The following is a 26,564-nucleotide window of genomic DNA, read 5'->3' on the forward strand; positions in this document are numbered from 1 at the left end:
AGAGATAGTGAAGGAATCTTGCTGCTTCTTTGCCTCTTTATAGTGAGGGAGGGCGAAGAGGGCCGGGCCAGGCCAGGCCAGCGCCAATTAGGCTGATGTAAAAGGGCTGCTGCCAATCATCCTGCCCTTTTCCTCACCTGAACTTCTTCTTCTGCCTGTCCTGAGCAGTGTGCTCACAGTCCTACTCTGACTTCCATGGGAACAGGATCAAGCCCGTGGTTGGCAGCATTCTGTGGCCCTGCAGCAAGGGATCCAGTCTTCTCCCCCCTCCCTCGTCTCTAGACCTGGAGCTGTGCCACATTCTTTTACTAGCTCTGCCCAGCGCTGTACCTAAACCATTCCAGCAAGGGCCGCTGTGAAACACTGAACCTCGACTGATGGGGCAGAACAGCGGAGCTCTCAGCTTGTAGTTAAGCTTTCTTATGGATGGGCCCAGGATGCTTTAATTATTATTCAGACACATAAATGTCTGTGCTTTGTGCGGTTTCATTCGTTACTGTAGCAACTTGAAGCTTTGTGATATCTCCCTTGTATCCTAAATGGCCTGTCCTCTGTGTTGGCATATTCAGTAAGCCTTTAAACAAAACCTGGATTGCAATTTATCCAAGTCCTTTTGTCCATGTCAACTTGAATAGTTGCATCTGAATTGCTACTCTCACAGGCTACTGCCTATTCATGTACATTAGCACTTTCCAAGGATAACATTGCCTACAAGGGATATTCATAGAGAGAATAAAAGGTAGCCCAGTTTCATCCTTGGGAATGTGCCCACAATGATGATCAGCTGCAAGAGCTTCTTCATTCTGCTACAAGGAGACATTGTTGAGTAGTAGAGCACAGAACTGGGAATTCGGACTTCTGGGTTCTCGTCCTGGTTTTACCAGTGATGTGTTCTGTGACAAGCCATGTAACTACTCTGTGTCTCAGCTTATCCAGGTGTAAAACAGGTTTACTAAGAGGTGTTGTGAGGCATAGTTAATGTTTGTTGGAGTGCTTTGAAATCCTCCAGTGAAAGGTATTCTGTAGGTGCAAAGAGTTATTGTCGTGGTTATGCTTATTCTATAACATAACCTTTTGGTTTCTGCCATGAAAAAAAATTGAGCCAAGCTAACCCCCCATTTCCTGACCCAGATCACTCATTTATGAAAACAGAAAAAGACTAAAAATTAATTGAGCTCTACATTGTCAGTAACCTTCTGCAGATCTAAGGAAACTTCTCCCAACAACAGAAAAGGAGAACTTGTGGCACCTTAGAGACTACCAAATTTATTTGAACATAAGCTTTTCTTAGTCTCTAAGGTGCCACAAGTCCTCCTTTTCTTTTGTGAATACAGACTAACACGGCTGCTACTCTGAAACTTCTCCAACAATATTGTTTTATTCCATGGTTGTAGAAAATCATTAAAGAATGTTTGGGATGAAAACCTGTCCAATAAGATGAAATGAGAACATTAGTATGTAAATAATTACTTGATCTGCCATGCACTAAGCAGCCTAACACCTTCTCCAGACAAGGAAGGAGCACTCCAAGACACTAAGTCTGAATACATGGGGTTTGGAATACAAAGCACAGTTTTTCCATTCTGTTGCAAATAAAAAATTTAATGCAGGGCACCCTAGAAAGACCATAGACAGCATGCTATCCTAGGAAAGTGTATTTTATCACCACCTCTCAGTTTACCAGTGCAATTTGTCTTCTAGGGGCCTATTTCAAGATTTTCAGCTTTTCAGGGCAGGGGCAGTCTTTATTTCTGTGTACTGCACAGCAGTGAGCACCCTCTCCAAATTAAATAAGTAAATAATATTTTTTGGCAACAGAGATTTTTACCAGGCCAAAAAAATAAAATAAAATTCACTTTCAGAGCAAAGCTTTGGGTACAGGTTACTCTGGGATCTCCAAGAAGATACAGGATGGCTCTAGTTTTCAAGCTTTATTTCTACTCATTATCTATTTTCCTTAAACAGTTCTGGAAGCTTACATGTTACTCATGAACCATTTGAACCCATTAACTTTAGAAGACAACTTTGGAACAATATTGATTGGAAAGGACAGTATTGGAAGGGAATCCACAGTAGCCCTGCCACTCAAAATATCAAGATGCTGTTACAGGATTAAATTTCTATATTAACCTTACAGCTATTTCAATTTTTCACAGTGAAATAACCTTTTATGGGGTGCATAGATCAGCCTCCACCTTCTGAACCTGCCTGTTTGTGTTTGTGTTGTACATTAGTTGACAAGTTATTTCCTATCAGACGTGTCTTCAGAAATAAATTGCAGTAAAATGTAACTGTAGTGTACATCCCTTATTACCTTTCTCCTCTTTGCATTGCACTCTGCATCATAACGTTTATGAAATTGTGTATACTCACAGCAATATGTGCATGTACTCTTTGAATAAATAAATTCATCTTCTCTATGGTGAGCATCTGAGACCTCGTTCAGAGGAATTTTATATGCCCAAATTGCAATTTAGCCCACTTTGAACAGCCAGGCCAGGCCACATGTTGATTTCCTAGATTTTAGTTAGTTCTTTAGCTCAGAGACTTTCACATGAAGATGCAGAGAAATTCTCTTTGCAGTTTTGCTCATAAATCTTTGTGCGTTTCCTATTTTTGAAAATGTGTATCTGTCTGTTTAATTGCCTATTCCCTGCCCTGCAGTCTAAACCTGGAGGCAGAAATGTTAATTAGGTAAACAGTGCAGTTTAAGCTAAGCACGTGCCCGGAAGAGGAACAACTTTGTTACAGGAGGAAATACAGACCATAATGAGTGCTGTATTTTAAAAAGATGAGCAGTTAGTTCAGTGAAGTGGCAGCATGTATATAGTGGCACATTCCTATGCATTATCTCCTCTTGCCTTTACTTGGTCATTTAACTGATCTGCTGCACTTGCGGAGTTTACATCATGATAAAATGCTAAACATTTACTTAAGAAACCCCATTTAACTGTAGCAATTGAATAAACAATACAATGGAAAGCAAAAGGCATCAGTTAGTGGTGGTGTTTTTAAAACACATGCTACATGAAAACATTTACACTGGTGAGCCCACTGAGATGTTGTTTCTTCTTCAGTGGTATTCAGCTGACTGGCAGCCAGATAGCACCTGTATAAATAGCAATTACTGTTTGTTGTTGCAATAGTGAACAGGAAAGCTAAAACTAGCATATCAGGAATTACTTTGTGTGGAAGAGTAGAACACCATCACTAAGAGCCCTAGACAGATATTTCAACCAACTATAAATGTATCAGGCATCTTAGCACATAGCTCTAGTTTTGATATGCCACCCTGCAACATGGATCCAATATTCAAGTGATCAGCTCACCCAATGTGGGGCAGATTTTCAAAGGGGCTCAGCAGTCAACCTCCATCTCACGAATCTGGTCGGTTACGGGACAGCTGGTCCCTTTGGAAGATCTGTCCCTGATTGTGTGTGTTGAGCTCTTCTGAACATTGTCTGTCACTGTAGTAATAATAATGAGTCACGCTGAACTGTGCCAACTACCAAACAAAATGAGAGAGAGAGAGAGAGAGAGAGAGGCAGAACTTCTCATACCCACCAGTTCACATACAGTCACTTTTGTGGCATAATCATGGGGGAGGGAGATGGCTAGTCTAATAATAGTAATAGACAGGAGACTGGTATTTACTCTACTTCATGGGCTGCAGTGATGATCTCCCTTATTGCTCAGACTCCACTGATGTTTACAGTCCAGGATGCTGGACATTATATAAGAACATAAGCTGGCAGGGAGGGAATTGTTTTGTTGAGAAGAAATTGGAAATAGTAAGAGAGATGTATGGGTTGAGTGTATTCTAATTAATGAGAATTATGCTGGATTTTTTTAAAACCATCCTTATTTTCAACCTTATTCTCTGTGGGGTGAATTTCATACTTGCTTATATTATCTAGCTGCCATTTTGATTCAAAACATGGTAGGCCGTAGAGCCAGCTGGAGTTAATCTCACAGTCTGAAAGGAAAATGATTCTTTTCTCCCTCTGTTCCATGTTCTCTCTGGCTTCATCTGCATTAGGAAACATTTAGCAATTAACAGATCAGGCCATTTATATAAAGATGATGATCAAGCCATGTATAGAATGGTGATGGCTGTCTAAGACACTGTGCACGGAGTACAGACAGGCAGAGTGAAAGAAGAATAGCAAGTTGCAACTGAAAAAACTGGGGCATAAATCCTTAATTCCATTGAGTATATATGCATTATTTCTTGGGTATTGTTGTTGTGTTTTCCCAAGTGGTTAGTTGTTGGCAGGACAAGAGAGAGCTCTTCCTGTATTAGAACTTGCAAAAGAGATTATTCTTAAATGAGCCAGGCCTCTTTTCCAACAGATTTCTCTTCTCGGTCAGCCTTGTTTGCTGTAGCTCCCACTTTAGGACACACAAATGCACAGCTTGTTCCTAATAACTGTTGGTTTCTGTTGTTGTTACCATAGTGCAACTAACCATGTTGGGTTTTGTTCACAGGTCTGAAGCGTAGTTACACTTGTAACATCTGTAATGTCACTCTAAACTCAATAGAACAGTATCATGCTCATCTGAAGGGCTCCAAACATCAGACCAAGTGAGTACTTTTCCTATTAGTACTTATCTGTCTGTCTGGTGTGGGTGATAGATGTAAATATAAGAAAAACAGTATGCACTTCCGTAATGTCTTTCATCCAATGATCCCAAAGTGATTTATAAACATAGACACAAAGATATTGGTAGGTATCTGTAGAGAGAGGCAGAGCTGAATATAGATCAGTTTGACTGCATTCTTTGAACCTGAAATGCAATGTTTGTTCTTTGCTTACCTGTTCCTCTAGAGCTTTGTTGTGACAAAGCATTCTGGATAGCACTCTTTGGCATGGAAGTCTGATGAGAACAGGCTTTCTCACAAGTTTTGAGCATGTCCTGTTTTCAGATAGGTCACAAATACTTTGGGAAGAGGTGGTATATTTGGTACTTATGCTTCTCAGCTCAGCCAAAACCAGTGTGCAGAGCTGTGAGAAAATTCAAACAAAGAATGAAATTAGCTGAAAATACAGACAATCTTGTGCTAAGTATCAGGGGGTAGCCGTGTTAGTCTGTATCCACAAAGACAACAAGGAGTCCGGTGGCACCTTAAAGACTAACAGATTTATTTGGGCATAAGCTTTCATGGGTAAAAAACCACTTCTTCAGCTGCATGGAGAATCTTGTGCTGTGTTTTCTACTTCAATCTCCGCTTTCACTGAGATTTTATTAGTGGTGGTTGGCTTTGGTCTGGCTCACCAGACGCATGGTAACCTGATGCATGCTCATGGCTCCACCCAGGTGTAAATCTGCTTTCAGATCATCATGGTTTCTAGGAAACCAGCTATGCTTTGATGCCGGACACTTGAGCTGATTTTGTGCATTTCAGTTGTGGCTCTGAGGAGTGTGACAATCCTGCCAGTTAAACTGGGTTTGAGGAATTTGTGTAATGATGGTGGTTGGGAGGTTAGCATATTACAACAATTAAAAAGAATGGAATGCTCCCATTGACTTCATCTACTAAACAACTTCAGGTGAATACTGATGGGAGAAGTGGAAGTCACACCTCTGTAGAAAATCCCTCCTTCCTTCATTTGTATCCATCAGATCATACCTCTCCTGAGCTGTAGCCTATGACTTGCTTTATATTTATCTCATCTTTAGATTGTAAGCTCCTTGGGCAGGGAATGTTTCTTATCTCTGTTCTCTAAAGTGCTGTGTAAATTTACAGCACAGCTTGAGTGTTTTATACTCATAACTTTCACTTCTCATAATTTACCCTGGTCTGCATTTTGCCCTTTGCAGTCTGTGCTTTACTTTTATAAAGAATATTCAACACAGATTGATCCACTTTAAGTGACTTTGATGGTCTGTAGTATCCTTCTGAATAAATATATGATCCCTCCTTAATAAAACGGTATCTGTGTCTTCAGCTCGGCAGGGGGAAAAGGCCAAAAAATAAAAACAATAGATAATGCAAAGAAAAGTTCCTAATTCCAGACAGGTTCCTTAATATTCACAGGACACAGAGTACAGATGTGGTGCACAGGGAATGGCAGGCAGCAGGACAAAAATATGGAACCCGACCAACAGAGTAGCATCGTTTTGTCAGAAAGCAAAAGCAGCTATTGAGTAGATTTTATGACTTTTCTTTAAAAGAAGAAAGGAAATACCCAGTGTGAGAACTGAGAGCCTTGTGTGGATTCAGGAAGAAGTTTTTCAAAACTAAAACAAAAGCCATTGCATGAGATTAGGGCTGAAGTGGGGGTCTGGAATCGGTCACATAACCCTGTTGAAACGTTCTCTCTCCTTAAACACTGAAATATTCTGTATTTGAGACAAGCCAGGGAACAGCTGTGAGGCCACCTTGCCTGTCCATCCGCTACTTCAGCCTGAAAGATTCATCCTTTCATGTGAAAAGCAAATGGACAGCAGTAACCCACTGAGTTGACATGCCAACAACTTTCAGTCCTTGTACAAATGCCACCGTCAGTCAAGTTCAAAGGCATTGAGTTTGGAGCTTCTCTCGTGCACTCACTACAGGAAGGACATTGAGTCTGTCATGGGATCAGATGTTTCCAAGTGAATATGTTTGTTCTGTGATGTAAAGCAATTGCCTATTAGCCAACTTTCCAAGACTTGAAGGGGATCTGCTCTGCCAATTTGTATAAATTATTAAAATAAAATTATAAAGGTACAGAGTACCAAAGAGTAGATTAATGAACTAATCTCTCATAATACACTTTGAGCTTTGGCAACTGTTCCAAGCACAAGTATTCAATATTACTCCAACATGCAGGATATAAAAGGTATCATTAGTTTCTGAGACATTTTAGGTGGTTTAAGAGGACACAGAAGTTTTCAGGAGGATAAATCAGGGCCAGGCCAAACCAGCAGTGAGAAGTAATTTCTGAGCTTTGCTTTTTTTTTCCTCAAAGAACAAGCCCAGCCTTTCCCCCTAAAATTCCCACGGCTGATGTGAGCCCTTCTAAGGTGCCTAGTGTGAATCATGTTTTCTATGATCTTATTTATTCATTATGTGTTTGAATGGCCCCCAAATTAGGGTAATTTTTTTATATTCCATAAATTTAGGCTAAATCCACTAGCCGAGCCTAACATCCATTTGTTGCACATTCTCATTCTCCATTCGTTAGTTTAGACTTGCTTAGCTTAGCATAGTCACTGCATTGCTGTAGGATTTTCTGCCTGAAGAACCTGACACACCCTAGGTTGATTTGGTTTGCATGAAGTCCATTACATTATGGGCATGTCTTCACTAACAATGTTAAAGTGCTGCCACAGCAGCACTTTAACATGGCTTGTGTAGTTGCGGCACCAGCGTTGGGAGAGAGGTCTCCCAGTGCTATATTAAAAAAAACAAACCCCTCCACGAAGAGAATAGCTCCCAGCGCTGGTGCACTGTCTACACTGGCACTTTACAGCACTGAAACTTGCAGTGCTCAGGGGGGTGCTTTTTCACACCCCTGGGCGAGAAAGTTGCAGCGCTGTAAAGTGCCAGTGTAGACAAGCCCTATGTTAGCATGAGCCCTGGCCTATATCTCCAGTCACTGATAATCCACTGTCTTGTGCCTCAGCTCTCCATCTGTGAAGCTGGACGATATGTCCCGGACCCACAGTGGCATTGTGAGGCTTAGGGTTTGTGTGGCACTCAGCTATTATGCAAGACAAGAGCTGTATAAGCAGACTTCTATCTGCCAGAAAACGGAGCTGCCTGTCTTTACCAGCAGAATCCCAGAAGAACAACAGCTGTAGTCTTGTGCTGGGATTAGCCCCTGCTCTCTGACACAAAGAGCTGTCATTTACCCTCTCCCTGCCAGTGCCAGCCTTCCTGAGTCTGGTCCTACCTGGGGAAAATCTAGAACATCTTTACCACCGCAACCACCCAGCACTACTTTCAGAGGCAAGGGTTATTTTCAATAGACTTTTTTTTTTATTGTTCAGATAGCAAAGGCCAAAGCAAATCATTTGCATACCAAAATAGCCTCACGGATGTAATTTGAAATAAATTGGATGGTAAACAGAGATCTGCCAAAGAAGCTGTCTCTCATTCTGGCAACATCAGCAAGGTTGCCTTCTGCACAATTACCTATGTAACCTCACATTTTTGATTTTGTATCCACTCCTCATACTTTATTCAGCTCTTCAATCACCAGTTGCATATTTTTAGTCCTCTGCAATTAGCAAGGTATCCTCTTCAAATCTTAGAGGATTGGTCCTTGTAGAAGGATGATTTTCTCTGTATCCCAGTGTTGTTTTTTCTGAATTCTTCCTCCAAACCTGCTCTGATGAAAATTTTGAGAGCGAGAGAGAGTGGGGGAGAGAGAGAATCTGTCACCTAGCCTCTTGGACTGTACAAGAAACCTAATGCAGAATGTTTCCACTGCAGAGCTTTGGAATTTCCTCAGCTAGTGCTTGAGATCTGGGTAAAGAATTTGCAACATTCAGCTGCAAACTCACTAGCTGGTAACTCTTCCTGATCCTTTTATGTCTTCCATCTCTTTGCTTGGTTTTGTTCTCGCTAGTGGAAGGGTTTGAATGGAGCTCAGTTTAAAGTTTGGAGAAGTTGGAAAAATCCTACTTTGTGCCAAGATTGTGTTTGACAAAAGTACTTCTCAGAGTTATTCAAACTCAAGGGCTTCATTTGTTCACAAGAGCAGCTATGACATACTGGCAAAACAGGGAACTGGGCCAAAGGACATCAGGATGGAGGAAAATATTGTACAGAACATCAAAGGGACGCAAGGTGTGAGAGAGAAAATGGCTGCTACCTGCAGTTCCTTCCACATTCCCCAGAGAGGAGGGAGACTTGGAACCTTTAAATCGTCCTATTATTTTGGCTGAAGTAACCCTGTCGGAAAATTATTACAGTTAGTAGTTTGGGCCTAGAAGGCTTCTAATGGTTCATTACCACATCTGGGCAACAAAGGGGAAGTAGCATTATACCCTTTTAGCGTCAAGTCCCAGTGGAATTTTCAAATACTCCCAAAGCTTTCTAGAGCTTTGAAAAAAAGCATGAATTATTGAGCAGGAGGTCCCTGTCACTTTCATTTTGGCAAAAAGTGAGGATGCCTGCATGAAGATCACAGTATCACTTGCAAGACTTGAACAGATTTTCTTTTTTTAAAAGGGACCTTCTGCTATAAATTTCACAAATTAATATTCCTATTGCTCCTTCTAAATAGTGTCTTATCACTTACTCATAATTATTTAAATCTGGTGACGTCTCACAAGTTCTTCATGGGCATTTAATAAGAGAGGAAACCTACTATTAAATTAATAGGAAAGTATGTTACAAATGTAATAGAATGCCAATTAGAGATGTTCATCTGATCAATTTCTATGGGAAATTGCTTTGATTATTCTATTTCCTCTATTATTTGTTCATTCTTATGCCATTTTCTTTGAGGCTAAGTGACTCAGTAGATGAATATAGAATTCTTCATCTCCTATAGTCAAGTGCAGATGTGCAAGACAGAATAGGGTTGGCAGTTTGGATTTACCCAAATAAAAACTTCATTTTTATAATTGGTTTGGAACAGATTTTACTCACTCATTTGAAGAAATTCTTGGGGCTGTGTCCTCTTTTAGATGGGGCTGATGGGGGATGATGCTCTAGAAGGGTCTGTTCTAAGATAAGCTACCAAGCCAGCACAGAATTAGTGATAAGATAAGGGGTTCTCAACAATTACCTTTTCCCCCCAATTCCTCCAGTCCAGCACCAAGCTCATCTGGACCAAATCTGTCCCCAGAATAAATCTGGCACATTGCTTCATGTAGGAGTCCCTTCTATTTATAGCAAGCAGGCAACTGAACTGAAGCAAGCGCTTATCTGGGGCTTGGATCAGTGTGCAGTATGGGTATTACAGCAATAAGGGGTAAAAGATTTTAGAAAGTTCAAGCATTATGCAGGTCTGCCCTAATACAGCTGATGCAGGGGGTTGGTCTAGATGATCTCCTGAGGTCTCTTCCAACCCTAATCTTCTATGATTCTATGTCCATAGCTATGAAATCAGTGCAGATGGAGATTTTTTTTATTTAAAAGATCTTTGCCATAAGTGAAGAGCACTGGCAAATGTTGTTCTAAACCATTTCTCAGTTAGTTAACTACTGTGATTCAAGACACATCCATCCTTTCAGCAATAAACACACCTGTCTATTACAGCATTCTATTCTTGTGATATTTTATAATCTAGGGTTTATTCCTGATTAGCTGCTTATGCTAAGGCTTTTGGGGCCTTAGGCTTTGATTAGTTTAACTAAGCTGTTGTCTTACTGGCCTTGAGGCTTGTAGATTATTTGCATTATTGCCTTAACTTACACCTATGTTTTACCTAGCCAACACCTATTCCTGTATGCTGTACCCCTTTTAACATTCCTGTTATCTTTGATTAGTGATGATACTTTCCCCTTATCCTTTCAACACAAAGGGTTTGCTTGCAAACTGCTGTATCCAAGCAACAAAAAACACTTCATGAACCTGGCACACTTTCAAAAATATTTTATAAAGGAAAGACATCCCCTCTTGGGACAGATTGGTTATGGAAAGATGATTGCACCCCAAAATCACCCAGCAGATTAGGCTTCTGGAGAGCAGCTTTAAGACAAGTCGTATAAAACAAGAGTGAACCAAACAATAAATGTATATTACAGCTACTGAAAGCGTTCCAGAGGGTAACACACAGCCAATCCATCCCCAAATTATGCTTTAAATAACTCACTGAATAGTAGCCCTCGAGCTGTGGCTTAGTAGGCCATGTTATTCTGACCTTTCTTCATTTCTCAGCATCAAAGCTGATCGTATTGGAACTCAGTCAGCAAAGCTGGGATTCAAAGTCCATTTAACTGACTGTTCACATTACCGGCCCCCCTCCCCCACACCTTTCTTTACAGGAGTTTCAAAGTCAGATCTGAATCCTGGGTGCCTGTCTGCTGAACTTGGTTGACCAAAGATGGGAAGAAGTGGCAGGGGAAAGGAATTGCTGAAATTGACTAGGCTGATAGTTCAGCTTTTAATAAGAGATGTAGAGGGATGCAGCTAGCATTGTCAGCTCTGATTTTCCATTGGCCAGTGAATATGCAAAGCTACATCCAAGAGCCTTTTTTTTTCAAAAACATAAATATTTTAAGTTTTTATTTATATAAGAAGAAAATATAGATCCACTTGAGATCTTGTGATGAACCTTGGGATTTAAGGGGTTAGAACCAGACACAGAAGAAGCTTTCTTATATCAGCAGCAAAAATGTATGGTGCTGCAGAATATGCTCACCGGGGAGGTTGTGTAGTCCTTCTTGCAGGTTTGGTGAGAGTTACACATTCATGTGCAGGGCTAGTGAGTGAGAGCTACTTTTTAAAAAATTTGCCATGTGAATCTACAGCTCAGATTTATAGTTCTTATGTGCGTGCGTGCGCACAGACACACCTGCAAATACACAAACATTCTGAAATGAGACTCTGGAACATCTGCAGTGGGGGAGGAGAACTAACCCTTTAATCAGGGATTTGTAAACAGTGCCAAGGTAATTGAGTCATTGTCTGACTTGCTTTCCAAAAATAAACGTGTTCTTTTTATACTCCCACCCCTGCAAAATAAACAACAAGCGAACAGAATGGTTCATGAAGCAGAAGACATGGCATGGTGTGTGACTGTGAGTGTCCTCTTGCACTGGATCACACTCACTGTAAGCAGCCTAGTTTCCATGGAGCCTTTCCAAAGCAGCCTTTCCAAATGGAAGGCAGGATTTGTGCAGGGCTGCATTAATGGGGGGAGGGGTCACATTAACTGGGAAACATTTGAAGACGGTCACATATTGATCTCACTCTTCATTGTTGATGATAAACAGTAAGTGACAAAACTCTTGGCTCTTTTTTCTGGTTTATTTCATATAGTCTGGAAAGATCCAATAAAAATGTTTCTAAAAATAACCCCCAGTTAGGTGAGTAAGAACATTCTGTACCTACAGATTCTGGATGTGAAGAAATCTTAGCATTCCATATTAGTTTGTAAAAATTATTCCTTTTTTTATTAGCATGCACATACAGTAAACAAGGTAAAATACGTTGCATTCATCACCATGTTCGACTGAAAATAGCTCTGGATAAATGAACTCATGGGCCCTGTTGCAGCTCCAGAGCAATTCTCAGGGGTTTTGCATATAGAAATAAGGTTGCAGGGTGGGAGTTTAAAAAATGCCAGTGGACCAGAACTTTAAAGGTATTTAGATGCGTAAAGATGCAGGCAGGCTCCTGGTCTGATTCTCAAAAGCACCTAGGTGCCTAACTCCCATTGGCTAAGTGATTTACAAGCACAGTCCCATTGACTTTCATGCCAAGAGGAAGAATTTTTTTGGTTAAGGCACTGTGCTGGGATTCAGGAGATTGGGATTCAACTCCTCGCTCTCTGTGTCCCTGTGTGACCTTGAATGAGTTACTCAGTCTGCAGCTCCCTTTGGCTTCAACTGAAGTTATGGGTGCAAAGTACTTAAGAAAATCTTCCCTTCAAGCTCCCTGTGCCTCAGTCCACCAATCTGAAGATAGGGGAGTGGACTGGGGGTCAGGGCCCTGGGTTCTGGTCCTGGCTTAGTTACTGACCGGCCGGGTGACCTCGAGCAAGCTACTGCCCCTTTCTGTGCCTCAGTTTTTCCTTTACACTTTGTCCATTTAGATTACGAGCGCTATAGGGCAGGGACTGTCTCTAGCTATGTGTAAGTACAGTGCCTAGCCCAGGGGAGCCCTGATCTCAGTGCAGGCCTCTAGGTGTAACTGTAATACTACTACTAATAATGATAAGAAGAGACTGAAATAGAGAAACTGTCCCCTTGTGTGGCTCTAGTTCCATCATCGCAATGCTGTGTGTTTCATTGGTCTCTGCAGCATTTCCCATCTCACTTTCACTGCCAGACAGACCACAACACGCACCCATTTTGTGGTAAAACTTTCAAAATCTGTCCTCTGTATTTGTTGCATTCAGATTCCGTCTGCTCTCTTGGGCCTCACGTCAGTCTGTAGCTAATAGACCATTGGGGGCCAGATCCTCGGCTCTTGTAATTTGATGTAGCTGCATTGTCTGCTGCGGATCTGGGCTGATTTACACTAGCTGAGGATCTGGTCCTGTATCAAATGTTCCAATGATATAACCAACATTGCATGCAGCATTGAGAGCTTGAGATGTATCTGCTATCCTCCTGGCTGTTTGTGATGAGGGGCAATGACATCAGAGTCCCCTCAGCCCTTAGTAGTTAGTGTCTTATGATGTAGCTGATAATGACATCAGCTTCCATGAAAAGGAACTTCATCTTCCCTCTTTTCAGTTTATTTTCTTTTACAAGCAAAACTTTCCTCTTATCTGCTGGAGCTCTCACATGCTCTCTGTATTTTTATAACCAGTCATTTATCCATTCCTAGGTGCCATTCATGCACTCCACATAATTATAATTCCTTTCTCAAAGGGTTCTGTTATGTTGCAGCTAGGGATAAGACTGGCAGTTCATGTAGACACACCTGCACTAGCTACTCCTGGGGGAATTCTGCACCACTGGGCATGCGCACAATTCATGTCCCCTGCAGATTTCTTTGCTTCCCTGCAGAAAAATAACTTTCTGAAGGGGAAGCAAAGGGAGGCCTCAAGAGCAGTCACGTGCCCCTCCCCAGCAATGTGGGCCCATCATTTTGGGTACCTGGAGCAGCTGGCAGAGAGGTAAATCACTGCAGGGAGTGGGAGGAATGTGGGGCTGGGGATGCCTCAGCTGGTGGCTCCTGCCCTGCTCAGCTACTAGTCCCAGCTGGGCTAGGAAGGATGGGACTTGCTCTTCCCCAGAAAGGAGCAGCCTGGGCCAGGTGAGGACCCCCCCACCCTGGCTGCAGAAAGCTCCGCCCTCCCCACCCCCATTGCTCTTCAACCAAATGAGGAGGGATCATTGTATGGGGAGCTGTTCCACCATTCATCCAATCCCTGAACCCTCACCCCGTTGAGCCTCACCTCCCACAGTTGGACACCCCACTGAATCGGACCCCCTTCACGCAGATCACCCCCCTAGTGAGCTCCCCTGCACTCCAACCCCCTACCCTGATGAGTCCCCTGCACCCAGACCCCCAACCATCTGCACTCAGATTCCCACCCCACCAACACCCAGACCCCCTGCTGAGCCCCATTCTCCCTCACCCAGACCCCCCTGCTGAGCCCCAACAACCTTCACCTGGACCACCTGCAGAGTCCCATTGCTCCTGCACCTGGAACCTCACACCAAGCCAGATGCCCCCCAGACCCAGATTGCCCCACACAGAACTCTCCTCCCACACACTGGGATCCTGCTTGCCTGCCCACACTTGATGCGGCTGGCATGGAGGGGCAGGGCCCTGGGGCATTTCTGGGGCAGGCCCAGCCCTTGTGCTGTATTGGGGTTGGGTGCAGCCTGACCACCAACTCCATGTCCCATGCAGCCAGTGGCCTCTGGTCCCCACTGCCATGCTGGAGCCTCCACATTTATTTATTAACAAATAAAATTTATAGAATTTTGCAGAATTTTAAAATATTGTGCACAGAATTTATTTTTTGCCTCAGAATTCCTTCAGGAGTAACTAGCTGTGCTCTAGCTAGCTTGCTAAAAATAGCAATGAGGATGCCTTGGTGCAGGCTTCAGTGCTGGCGGCATAAGTGAGTACATGCCACGGGGAGTCTGGTGGGCTTGCACAGCTAGCACTGAAGGCCAAGCCATGGCGTCCTCATTTCTACTGTTAGCAAGCTAGATTACAGCTAGCGCAGGTTGGTCTACATGAGCTGCCATTCACACCCTCGGCTGCAGTGTAGACATACCTAAAACCAGGGTTTCAGAGGAGGAAATCAAATGAGAGAAGATGGGCCCAATCCTGTAGTTGTTACTAAAGTAAAGTTCCCACTGAGTCAACAGGAGATTGTTCCTGAATGAGGAGCGCAGGATGGTGCCCAAATGAATAACTGGAGATTGGCCATTGCCATGTCATCTTGGAAAAGAGTGTTCTGAAGATCATGAACACATGACAGATCTTTACCCATGGCTGTTCACCTAATCGTTGTGCATCTTCTTGAGAAAGCCCAGGGGATTTATAGCCCACTGCGAAATAAATGACATGCTTGGTGGCTATTGGCTTTATTTAGACTATGAATGCAGATATCTAATTGGAGTTGGGTATTTATTAGCATAAGCTGCTTTGCCATTCAGAAATCTGAGCTAATCAAAATATTGTAAATACCGTGCCTGGAGAAATGTCACTCTTCACCATGATTGCATTTCCATATCTGTCTGCACTTACGTGCTTCTAATCATAGTCCTATTTGAACACCACATAATTATCTTCTCAGTCTAGTGTTCACGCCCCATCTTGTTGCTTCCCTCCTTACCCGGACGTAGAAGGAGGATTCCCCCACCACTCCCTCCATCTTCTATCCCTTGTGCAGGGGATGTGTTGCGAGACAGATTCTTGGCGTGACTCCACACCATGCTATTATTATTATTTTATTAAATTCCATTTGTATTACGAAGGCATCTAGAGGCACTGATTAGGGTCCCATTGTGCTAGATTCTGTACAGACAAGGGTTGCAAAGACGGCTCCTGCCCCAAAGAATCTCGTTGTATTCCAAGATGCAAGAGATGGGGAAAATCAGTAAATGGATGAGGGTCATTCCAATCCGAGTTCCCATATGTTGGCTGCCATGCAAAAGTGTATTTTTTACTTCGCCTGCAATTATGCAGTTTGTACTGGCTGTACCTTTATCTCATGGTGACTTCCCACCAGCAATGCACGTTCCCTTGCAACCACAAGGTATAATAATTTCCTGTACAGGACACTTGGGGAGGTTGCTCCATTGCCTACAGCTTATTTAGAATGCAGTGGCAGAATTGCTCACTACTTTGAATGCTTGTGATCACATTAGGCCTGTCTTGCATCCATTACACTGGCTGCCTAGAAAGTGGCAGTAACTAAATTAGGTCAAATCTATTTATTCTTGTCTTAATATTGGTGATGTAGTAGCAGAATATTCGGAAGCCTTCTCAATTCATTACTAGCTTCAAGTATTCAGCAGCTAACCTTCCAGTGACCTGCCACACATCATCTCTCCATCTCCTCACTGGTTGTCCCCTTCTAGAGCGCCCCACTACCATTCCTTCCATGGTAACTTTCTTGAGGTTATTTCCATCTCTATTCCTGATGTGACCAAAATATATAAGCTTGCACCTAATATTTTCTTATCGCAGGGTCTTCTTCTCTCCAATATTTCAAGTATTTTTCTTCTTTCCTATATGCAAAAGTCTTTACTAACGGCACATCTCAAAAGCTTCAGTTTTCTTCTTGTCAGCAGCATTATTTCCCCACAATTCACATATGTAAGTTGCTGAGGGGGGGAAAAAAAAAAAGCTTGTCACCAATTGAGCTTTTGCACATTTTGAGATGCGATTGTTTTTCCAGTCTTTCCTGAGGGAGGCCATTGCTGAGCAAGACATTCTTGCCATCTTTTGATTTCTTTGGAACAGCCTCCTTGGTTGGATATGTATGATCCCAAATAATTTAATTCATCTACTGCCTCTACAGCTTGACTGTTAATCGTGATGTCTGCTTGCATCCTATTAATCATGACAATGTGCATGCATTTCATTTTATACCTCATTCAGGTGTAGTCCATATTCCTCACTACATGTTTTTACAAACTCCAACATTTGTTGCTTTGTATCAGTGGTTATAGCAAAGAGCATCATGTCATCGGAGTATGTGAGGTCTGTTAAGACATGTTCACCAATGGAAATCCCAACTCTTCCCACTCTGTCATATAATAAATTCTGAGTACATGCTGAGAAGGCTTGGAGACAGAATACACCCTTGTTTCACGTCCTGCCCACTGGAAAACCACTTGCTGTTGCCTGCTGCTGTCTGCATTGTGGTGCTTGTTGATGGTAGAGTCTTGCTATGAGGTCAATAATGTGTTTTGGAATCCCCTCGTCTGCCAGTATCCTCCAAAAATGATCATGTCCGATAGTACTGAATGCTTTTGAATAGTCTACGAAATACATGATCAATGGGTGATTGTACTCCCTGCATTTTTCAACGATGTGATAGATATTTGCAATTTGATCACATGTGCCTCATCCCTCTCTGAAACCAGCTTATTGAAGTGGTAGCTGTACTTCTATCATTCACTTCATGTGATCATGGATTATGTAGAGCAGAACTTTGCTCATATGTGATAAAAGGGAGATAATACACTTGTTACTACACTCTGTTATGTCTCCTTTTGTTGGTAAGAACAGAAAGATTCCCTTCACCAGTCAATTTCTAGACATCCGTACGTCGCTGCAGATTTTCCATGAGTTCAGTACTGAGGTCACTAATTTCTTTTAACAATTCTACTGGTATGTTATCTACCACTGGTGCTTTCCCAGGCTTCGTTTTCAAAATAGTATGTTCCGGTTCCACTCACCGGATTGATGAATCTTGCTCTAGGGCTCCTTTCTGTCATCCTGTATTGTAAGGTTTCAGAGTAGCAGCCATGTTAGCCTGTATTCGCAAAAAGAAAAGGAGTACTTGTGGCACCTTAGCGACTAACAAATTAATTTGAGCATAAGTTTTTGTGAGCTACAGCTCACTTCATCGGAATGCATCCAATGAAGTGAGCTGTAGCTCACGAAAGCTTATGCTCTAATAAATTTGTTAGTCGCTAAGGTGCCACAAGTACTCCTTTTCTTTTTCCTGTATTGTAAGTGGCTCTGATGAGGTATACAGACTGGCACAGTAATCTGACCAAGCATGGTTAATATCACTTTCAGTGAGGACTCTGCCATCATGATCTTGTTTTATGCTTGATTATAGGGGAAACTTTCAGATAAGAAGTCTGACCATTATGAACATACGCTTTTTGTGACTCTCAAGTTCCTCACACTTTGCCCTGATGTATTCACTCTTGTCTGGTCTAGTCTGCCTTCACATCTGCCTGCTCAGTTCTTTGTACTCTCTCCTAGGTGCTTCAGTCTTCAAGCCATTCTGTGTCATTCTGCATCATTTTTTGCCAGTCCAAACACCTTTTCTGTTAACCATAGAGTGGTCCAATGCTGACATTTTGGAACATGTGCTTTGGCAGATTTGAGCATGACTGTTTTCATTTTATTCCAAAATTAATCAGATTGTTCTCTTCTTTCACCTGTGATGCCTCAAACCCAACCCATGTTAGCCTCAAACGTAAAATTTAAACATAAAAAAGATTAAGATGTTTGGCAGGTCCATTGCACATGGACTTGTCCAGAATCAGCAAAGTAAGTGGCAGATTGACTTTAAATTGGCACTGCTAGTTTTCCAAATCCTACAAGCTCCTGGCACTGGCTTCATTTGAATCCTGCTCCTTGAACCTCACATTGACTGCTCACATAAATTACCACCATCTTGGGATCCCACCATTGTCTTCCAAGCTGGCAGGCAATAGTATATTCACTTTGTTACGATGTGGAACTCCATCCCCATCACAGAAACCTTCTCATATCATCCTTCAGCACTTTCAAAAAGCACCATAAACCTTTAGGGTTTTTTTCTGCCCTATAAATACATTTTTGCAAACAACTTCTAAATTCGACCCAGTCATTTTGGTTTTGTGTGGTTGCATTTTAGGGGGTGATATTTTATTTTGCTGTATTTGATTTTATTCTGTTCTACAAGTAGCTTCCATCCTAAGAAAGCTATAGAATAAATTAAATTTATGCTTCAGGAATGATCTCTCTCTCTCAGGCTAGATTTCCATTACATTTCAGGAAGTATTTTTAAATACCTGAGCTACACAGCACGTGTGTCTCAAATTTAAAATGTTTTTTTATCTTGATGGCTGCAACATTTATTAATAGCGATGAAATTTTCCATGTGCTTTTGATATTGTGCAGGATGCTGACTAAAATACAGAGAAGTTTAGAGCAATAACAACAATAGCAGAGGAACAATTATAAAGGTAGATGGGATTCAAAGGCATTTTAATTTGTCATTATTTTGCTTCTTCCAGAGATAATCTGAATAATTACACTGCCTATAAAAAGCAAAAGTGTAATATTTCCCCTCAATATTAAATTCTCTCCATTCCCTTTTAATATAAGTGAAAATAAAGATGTCTCTGATATCCTCTGATGCTTTGATCATAATTTGAAAACCATTGAATGGCTTGTGCATTTTGTGTTTTTGTTTGTTTTCTTGGTGTTTGGTGTATGGAGAAATTCTTCGATTTTAAAAAGTAAACAGCCCATCTCTCAAATTATCAATATTAGATCATATTGTTTTACTGCCTGGAAATGATCTCAGTTGTCAAAAATATATTGCCTTGTGTGCAAAAACTCTAGGTTTATACTGAGGATTTAAAGGAAGGTGATTGTGTTTAACCCTCTGGTATGGTGAAATAAGTATGTAAAAAGAAGGGTGGTGCTGCTGTGAAGACATTGGTCTAAGATGTGGGTTCAACTCCAGACTCTGAAACAGACTTTCTCCATGACTATGAGCAAATATCCTAACTGCTCTATGCCTCAGTTCCCCATCTGTAATATGAGAATGCTAATATTTCTTTACTTCCTGGAAGTGTTTGTAAGGATAAAGCTGCTTGTGAGGTGCTCAGATACTACAGTGGTGTTTTGATTGATAGGTTCAGAGATATTAAGGCCAAAAGAAACCATTGTGATCATCTACTCTGACTTGCTGCATAGCACAGGTCATAGGACTTCTCTGAATTAATTTCTGCTACAAGTCAATGTCTGTGGATGAATTAGAGCATCTCTCTTAGAAAAGTTTCAGAGTAGCAGCCGTGTTAGTCTGTATTTGCAAAAAGAAAATGAGTACTTGTGGCACCTTAGAGACTAACAAATTTATTTGAGCATAAGCTTTCGTGAGCTACAGCTCACTTCATCGTGTAGCTCACGAAAGCTTATGCTCAAATAAATTTGTTAGTCTCTAAGGTGCCACAAGTACTCCTTTTCTCTTAGAAAAACATCCAATCTTGATGTAAAAGTTTCCTGTGATGGAGAATCCACCACAAACCTTGGTAAGTTCTGACGGTTAATCACCCTCAGTGTTAAAAATTTGTGCCTTATTTCTACTCCAAATGTATCTAGCTTCAACTTCTAGCTGCTGTATCTTGTTATACCTTTGTCTCCTAGGAACAATTACAAGATGGTATATAATTGAATAAGCGGTCAGGTACATAGGATGTATTCAGGGTTACATGGGTAAATGATGGAAACAGGTGGACAGAGAGAATCTTGTACAGAAGCAGCAAACAAGCAAAACCAAAAACTAGGAAAAACAAGAAAGAAACTTATCTCTGCTTCCTTTTTGTATTGCAGCCTGAAGAATCAATAGTGATTCATCAGTCAAAAGAAGGAAAAAACATCAAGATTTTTTCTGCAAAGAAGAGTCTATTAATCAATAGAAAGGATGCTTTCTTGGACAATGAGCATTTCCTATGTGGATTCATTAATTAACGTATAACTAAATCTTCACTTTGGACAAATACATGGATTTTCTTTTTTAATTTTGTGGTGAGTTAAAATATTTGGATGGATTTTTTTTTTACCCTTTCAAGATAACATATTCAGCACACAGTCCAAAGTATGATAATTATCCTTTAAGAAACCGTATCTAAACATCACTCATCCTCAAAGACAGTGGAAATAAAATTTTATTTTTTTCATATTTATTCTTAGATTTCTTCTGAGAATATAAATTTGCTCTATTAAATTATCCATGATTGTGATGTAATCAGTCTCCAACCAGAAATAAACATGATTTCTTCACCGTCTTCGGCATGATTTGTGTCAACATATAAAGAAAAAAAATGAATCACGGGGTATGTATAATGGATGAATCTTTTCCTTTCCTCTTTGTCTTCAGAAAAAATACATTATGGGTCACAGAACAATGAAAGCTAAAATTAAAGAATAAAATCCTTTTCCTGCCATTCAAGTTTCATTCCTACAGTCTAGATGGACGCTACCCCTGCTATTGACTTTGCTGAATGCTAACTTACAAAAGACATTAGTCTGTCCACATGATGTTCCTAGGAAGCAAATTGCCTATTTGGAATGTTTCAAGGCAGTGGAAGGAACAACACCACTGATGCCATGCTAGTGGCACAATGTGATTAGGTGAATTGATGTTTCCTCTATAAAACAGATATTTTACCCAGTGCACTAGGTGTTTCTATAGAAAGTAAATGAAGACAGAGGGAAAATTGTGAAAATAAAAGAAAAGGAGCTCAACTCAGAGGTGAGGTTCATGATGTGAAAGCTGGATTCCCTTATGCTCCCCTTATACCTATTTAATCCCACCTACTGAAGTAGAAAGGACACTATTAATGTGGCACATGTACTGAGGAGTGGGAAGCGGGTGCAAGAAGGCAAGAGGTGGGAAGGACAGATGGGTGTAAATTATGCCAACTAAGACTCCCTACGGACTCCATTAGACTTGCTGAATTTGACCCCAGTGCCTGACTTGTCTTTGAGATGGTTACGTATTAACATTGCACTGGGGAACTTGACACCAAGGCACAAGTCCTGGCCCCTTCTCCATGCATGGAGAGGCCTAGTGCCGAATGGGAGTGAGGGCAGGGGCATCGGGATCATTCTTATGCAGCTCATCCAGTGCTTGTCTGTGCAACCCACTGCTGTGGGAGGGGTGCACGCTGCTATTCAGGCCCTAATTCAGCAGGCCATCGCTGGTCAGGAAAGCGCTGAGCGTGTGCTTGTACGCACTTGCAGTTAAGCACACGCTGGGCCGAGCGGAGATCGACTTAAGCACAGACTTAAATGCTTTGCTGAACTGGGGCCTATGCTCTTGGGACACAATAGATTCCGTGGAGGGTCTCCACTGCTGCTTATTAAGATCAGGCGGGGAGAGCACCTCACCTAACCCTCATTTCTCCCATGTTTCTGCTCAGCACCCAACCCAGATACTAGCAATGGTTCTTAGGCAAAGGATTTGGGCCTAAGTAGTTATCCTGTATCACATAATCCACTATTAATAGCAATGATATTTATGCTTTGAAAGTGAATGAGTTCAACGGGATAATACCTGTCCAGGAGTTCTGGAGCATCTATTTTTAAACCCTTCAAGCTTGGTCCTTTGGTGTTCTGGGGTGGTATCCCTTCAACTATGTGCAATATTCATTCACTAATTGCTACCTACAACCTGCCACTGTCATGGGTCCTAGTGGCAGAGTGTGCATGCTGAACTGGTGTCACTCACCAGGAGCAAACACAACAGGGTTTAGAGGGAGGGAGGGTTCAGCTCAAGAAAAGATCTGAATTCCGAAGATAAAAGCCATTTATCCAGAGTCCCTGAAGGTACCCCTTTGTAGACATTGGTTGTTCATCCACAGGGAAAGTGTTTATTTTTCACTGATTTGGTGGTAGATTGATAACAAAAATAACTGGAGCCACTGGCAAGCCATATCCTGCAGTATTTTAATTTTTCTGCTGCAAAGTCATGCAGCCAGCAGAGGGAGCCCAAGTTAATTATAGGTTTCAGAGTAGCAGCCGTGTTAGTCTGTATCCACAAAAAGAAAAGGAGGACTTGTGGTACCTTAGAGACTAACAAATTTATTTGAGCATAAGCTTTCGTGAGCTACAGCTCACTTCATCGTGTAGCTCACGAAAGCTTATGGTCAAATAAATTTGTTAGTCTCTAAGGTGCTACAAATCCTCCTTTTCTTTTTTCAAGTTAATTACCTAACCCATTGTTTTTGTTTGTTTGTTTTTAGTATAGGTCTGCTTGTTAGGAACGGAACTAAATGTTATCAAGTTCCAAGAGGGTGCTAGAGACCATGCAGAACAAATGTGGATTGTATGAGCTATAAAACACATCTGCATTTAAAAGGTTCTGAGGACTTTGAGATCCTATGAATTCCAATGTAAATATAAACCTTCTCTGTAAAGGAATGTTCCTGGTTGTTTTATGCATGTGCAATAGCGTGATTCTCCCTGGCTGCTTCTGTCCTTGCTTTTTGCCACCTCTGGAAATAATAGGCTTTGACATTTCCTTTCTGTGCACACTCAACTAGAGGCTGCTTCATATCTTTGAAGTGAACAGTGATTCATCAATTCCTTTACCAAGAGAAGTCGCAGCAAGGTGCAAATGGACACTGCAAGGACACTGGCCTGCAGCTACTGGAAATTAGCCTGACACAGATTCAGGGATACTTCTAATTGAATCCACAGGCCACCACAATGCCCTGCAGATTTGTGTGTATGATAGAGAGGCGAACAAATCATGTACAGGTCATTAATCTTTGTCCACCTGGCTGCAACTTAATAAAACAAACAAATAAGGTATTTCTTCTGGCACTTAAGTGCTAGGCAGCACTGTGTTCCTTTCAAGCATTTTACATCTAAAAGTGGGTAATTACCTGAAAAACTGGTTTCAGAGTAGCAGCCGTGTTAGTCTGTATTCGCAAAAAGAAAAGGAGTACTTGTGGCACCTTAGAGACTAACAAATTTATTTGAGCATAAGCTTTCGTGAGCTACAGCTCACTTCATCGAATGCATCCGATGAAGTGAGCTGTAGCTCATGAAAGCTTATGCTCAAATAAATTTGTTAGTCTCTAAGGTGCCACAAGTACTCCTTTTCTTTTTACCTGAAAAACTGTAGTTCAGACGCTAACTTAATTTAATTTTTTATTAATAGCACTGAAATGCTAGTGTTAAATTCACTATCACGTTACAAATAAATAAAATTATCAACAAAAAAACCCAGCAATGGATGAATTAAGTGCTGCTCATTACCTTTGATTTATACCTCTCTCAAAGGGAAGGTATCAGAGTAGCAGCCGTGTTAGTCAGTATCCGTAAAAAGAAAAGGAGTACTTGTTGCACCTTAGAGACTAACAAATTTATTTGAGCATAAGCTTTCATGAGTACACAATGGTTTTTACAGTGGCCAAGGCTTTGGATAATGGATAAGTGAGATCAAGTCAGTTTCATTGTAAACCATGTACTAAACAGGTTTCAGAGTAGCAGCCGTGTTAGTCTGTATTCGCAAAAAGAAAAGGAGTACTTGTGGCACCTTAGAGACTAACAAATTTATTTGAGTATAAGCTTTCGTGAGCTACAGCTCCTTCATCGGATGATTTCAGTGGAAAATACAGTCGGGAGTACAGTACTAAACCTTATTCTTGACAAATGTAAGACTCAGGCTCAACAATTGGTCATTATTAAGTCATGAGGAGATAGCAAGTAGTAAATCTACTAGACGCTACTGGCCGGCTTTGCTGAAATGAATGCCTTCTTGTCTTACAAGGTCAAGAGGTGCTTATACCTCCAGAATTCCATCACTAGAGGCAATCCTATTCCCAAATCTAGATCACAATGGTCCCTTCTGGCCTTGGAATCAATTAATCTAGTCCATGGGCTGAAGCAAGGCATGGCTTTCAGGAGCATGGATCCTATGGCTCCAGCTGAGCTACAAAGGGAAAGAAATAGGTCTTAATCTACTGCTAACATAGGTGTTTTGTGATTAGGATGGTGGTTTAGCTTCTTTTTTCTCTTTGGAGTCTTAGATCTAACTACAGCCAAGCAGAGGGCATGTAGTGACTTCTGTTGCAGCTTCTCCTTCATGCCCTTCAAAAAAGTGATTATACGGGTAGGGAGCTTTTTAGCTTTATTTCTTGCTAGGAATATTTTATTGTCCCCCTGGCTTTTGGATTCTCTCACCCAGCATTACAAATGCTCCACCGTATTACCACCTGCTTTGCCCTTATGATGAAAACAAGCAAATGTGTATCAGTGGAAATTTTTTCTTTCTCTTGCAAAAAAACATTAAAAGTCAAAACTCACCAGTTTCATTTTTACATGAGCTTTTTTTTCAGTACTGTGGGAGAGAAGTGAGGTGATTATCTCCTAAATTAGGATTAAGATCAATAATAGATGCTGTTTTGTGGAATCCTGCAGAGTTTCTCCTTCCAGCAATGAAGACTAACTAGACCCCTTCCCGGCTAAGAAGTCAGGCTGCTATTTGAATTATACAATTCTTTGGAATAACTCAAATGAAATCTGGTGGCAAAATGCTCTACTTAATGGAAAAGCTCCAGTATTTTTTGCGGGGGGATATACCACTATTTTTACTTAGCATTTAAACAGATTTATTAAAGTTCCTTTAATTAATAGTTGGAGTAACTGGCTTGACAAATACTAAAAAAGAGTCAGTATTGGCTACATTCATATCTCAGTAAATAAAAATAGAAATCGAAAGGTCAGGGGGACCGTCCCCTTCAAATCACAGTTGAGATATTCAAAGTTGACTAGGGTATTTAGACACAATTCACTTTAAAATTTAGTGAGTTGTGTCTCTAAATGCCTTTGTCCACTTTGAAAATCTCACCCTTTATATTTGGCCTGTATTTAGTTTCGTTGAAAGGCTTAATGAAGCAAAGAAGGAGAGTGAGAGAAATACATGATCTTGCTTGTTTATAATTAGCACACATGCTTTTAAAAAGTCCTCTCTGCTCCTGGAGAGAGGTGAGTAAAAGCAAAGACTGATTAAGAGAGAGCACAATAGCTTTGCTCAAATAATTCTTGATTTAAGCTGGGCACAAAATATTTCCATCATCACATAGCTGTCGCTCCCTATGCAGAGGGGATATGCAGTTCTTTGCCTGAAATGTATGCACTGTTCGATAGCTGCGGAATGTATACTGCCTATGAAATGGAGAGATGAAATAAGTTACAAGTACTTCTTAAATACAGTCTTTCTGGAACTGATTTTTCTTTCATCACTTTGTTTATATTAGATGGGGAAATGTCTGGTGGAGGAAAATACGATTTAACAGCAAGTAGATCTTAGATGAATCTCTTCTGGGTGTTCAGGTAGGAGTAATAACTGGGAAAGTTTCTGTACTAACACAGTGCTCCACCTTGTGTGAAAATCTCAACATCGAAGTCACAAATGAACCTCATTCCCTCGTATCATAGAAGGAAGGAGATGCTAGCATACTGTGTTGTCATGAAGAAGTCAATCTCTTCAGTGCTTTGACCTCTTTACTAACTGATGTCGCTTTCGCTTTACATATTTTAAATAGTAGTTCCTAGGCAACTATAGTAATGGGCTAGGTATATACATGTAGGTAAAATGCTATGTGATGCACAGGTTATTAGTTCAGTAGTACTTAGACTCCAATGGAAGTTGGGACTACCTTGTGCTAGGCACTGTATACCCACACAGAGACAGTCCTTGCCCCACAGACTTTATCATCACAACAGCCAAAGGAAGTTGCAGCCTTTCCCACATATACATGCCTGAATTGTACATGTGGATGCAAATTTACACATGCCTCTCAACATGGGCCAAAAACCATCACTTGCCGCAGCCAGTGCCTCCAACCGGTGTTTAATTCCCTCTTCCTGAGCAAGGTAATCTAAAAACTAGCAGAGAAGCACCCTCACCTTTGCTGTCATGAAAGGCCCTTCCTGTTGTTTTGAATCCTCGCTATGGCACAGAGATGTTATTGCCTGTGCTAGTGGGCAGACTCCTCTCCGTCCCTCAGAG

General features: G+C 41.3%; 1 protein-coding gene across 14 annotated transcripts in view; it reads left to right on the top strand.

Moving 5' to 3' along the window:
• The window catches only part of ZMAT4 (zinc finger matrin-type 4), a 208,860-nt gene extending 188,036 nt beyond the window's left edge, over nucleotides 1-20,824 (top strand). For 6 of the 14 annotated variants that reach the window (XM_043503108.1, XM_043503109.1, XM_043503111.1 and 3 more), the window contains 2 exons: nucleotides 4,489-4,585; nucleotides 6,041-6,324. In XM_043503108.1, coding sequence (XP_043359043.1) covers nucleotides 4,489-4,585; nucleotides 6,041-6,116 — 173 coding nt within the window. In that variant the 3' untranslated portion in view covers nucleotides 6,117-6,324. Of the gene's footprint in view, nucleotides 1-4,488; nucleotides 4,586-6,040; nucleotides 6,722-20,371 lie in introns of those variants that run through there. The other 8 variants (XM_043503115.1, XM_043503121.1, XM_043503120.1 and 5 more) reach the window with 6 other exon arrangements.
• The last annotated feature ends 5,740 nt before the right edge of the window (nucleotides 20,825-26,564 follow it).

The sequence above is a fragment of the Dermochelys coriacea genome, chromosome 26 (assembly GCF_009764565.3).
Source record: "Dermochelys coriacea isolate rDerCor1 chromosome 26, rDerCor1.pri.v4, whole genome shotgun sequence".
Taxonomy (NCBI): Eukaryota; Metazoa; Chordata; order Testudines; family Dermochelyidae; genus Dermochelys; species Dermochelys coriacea.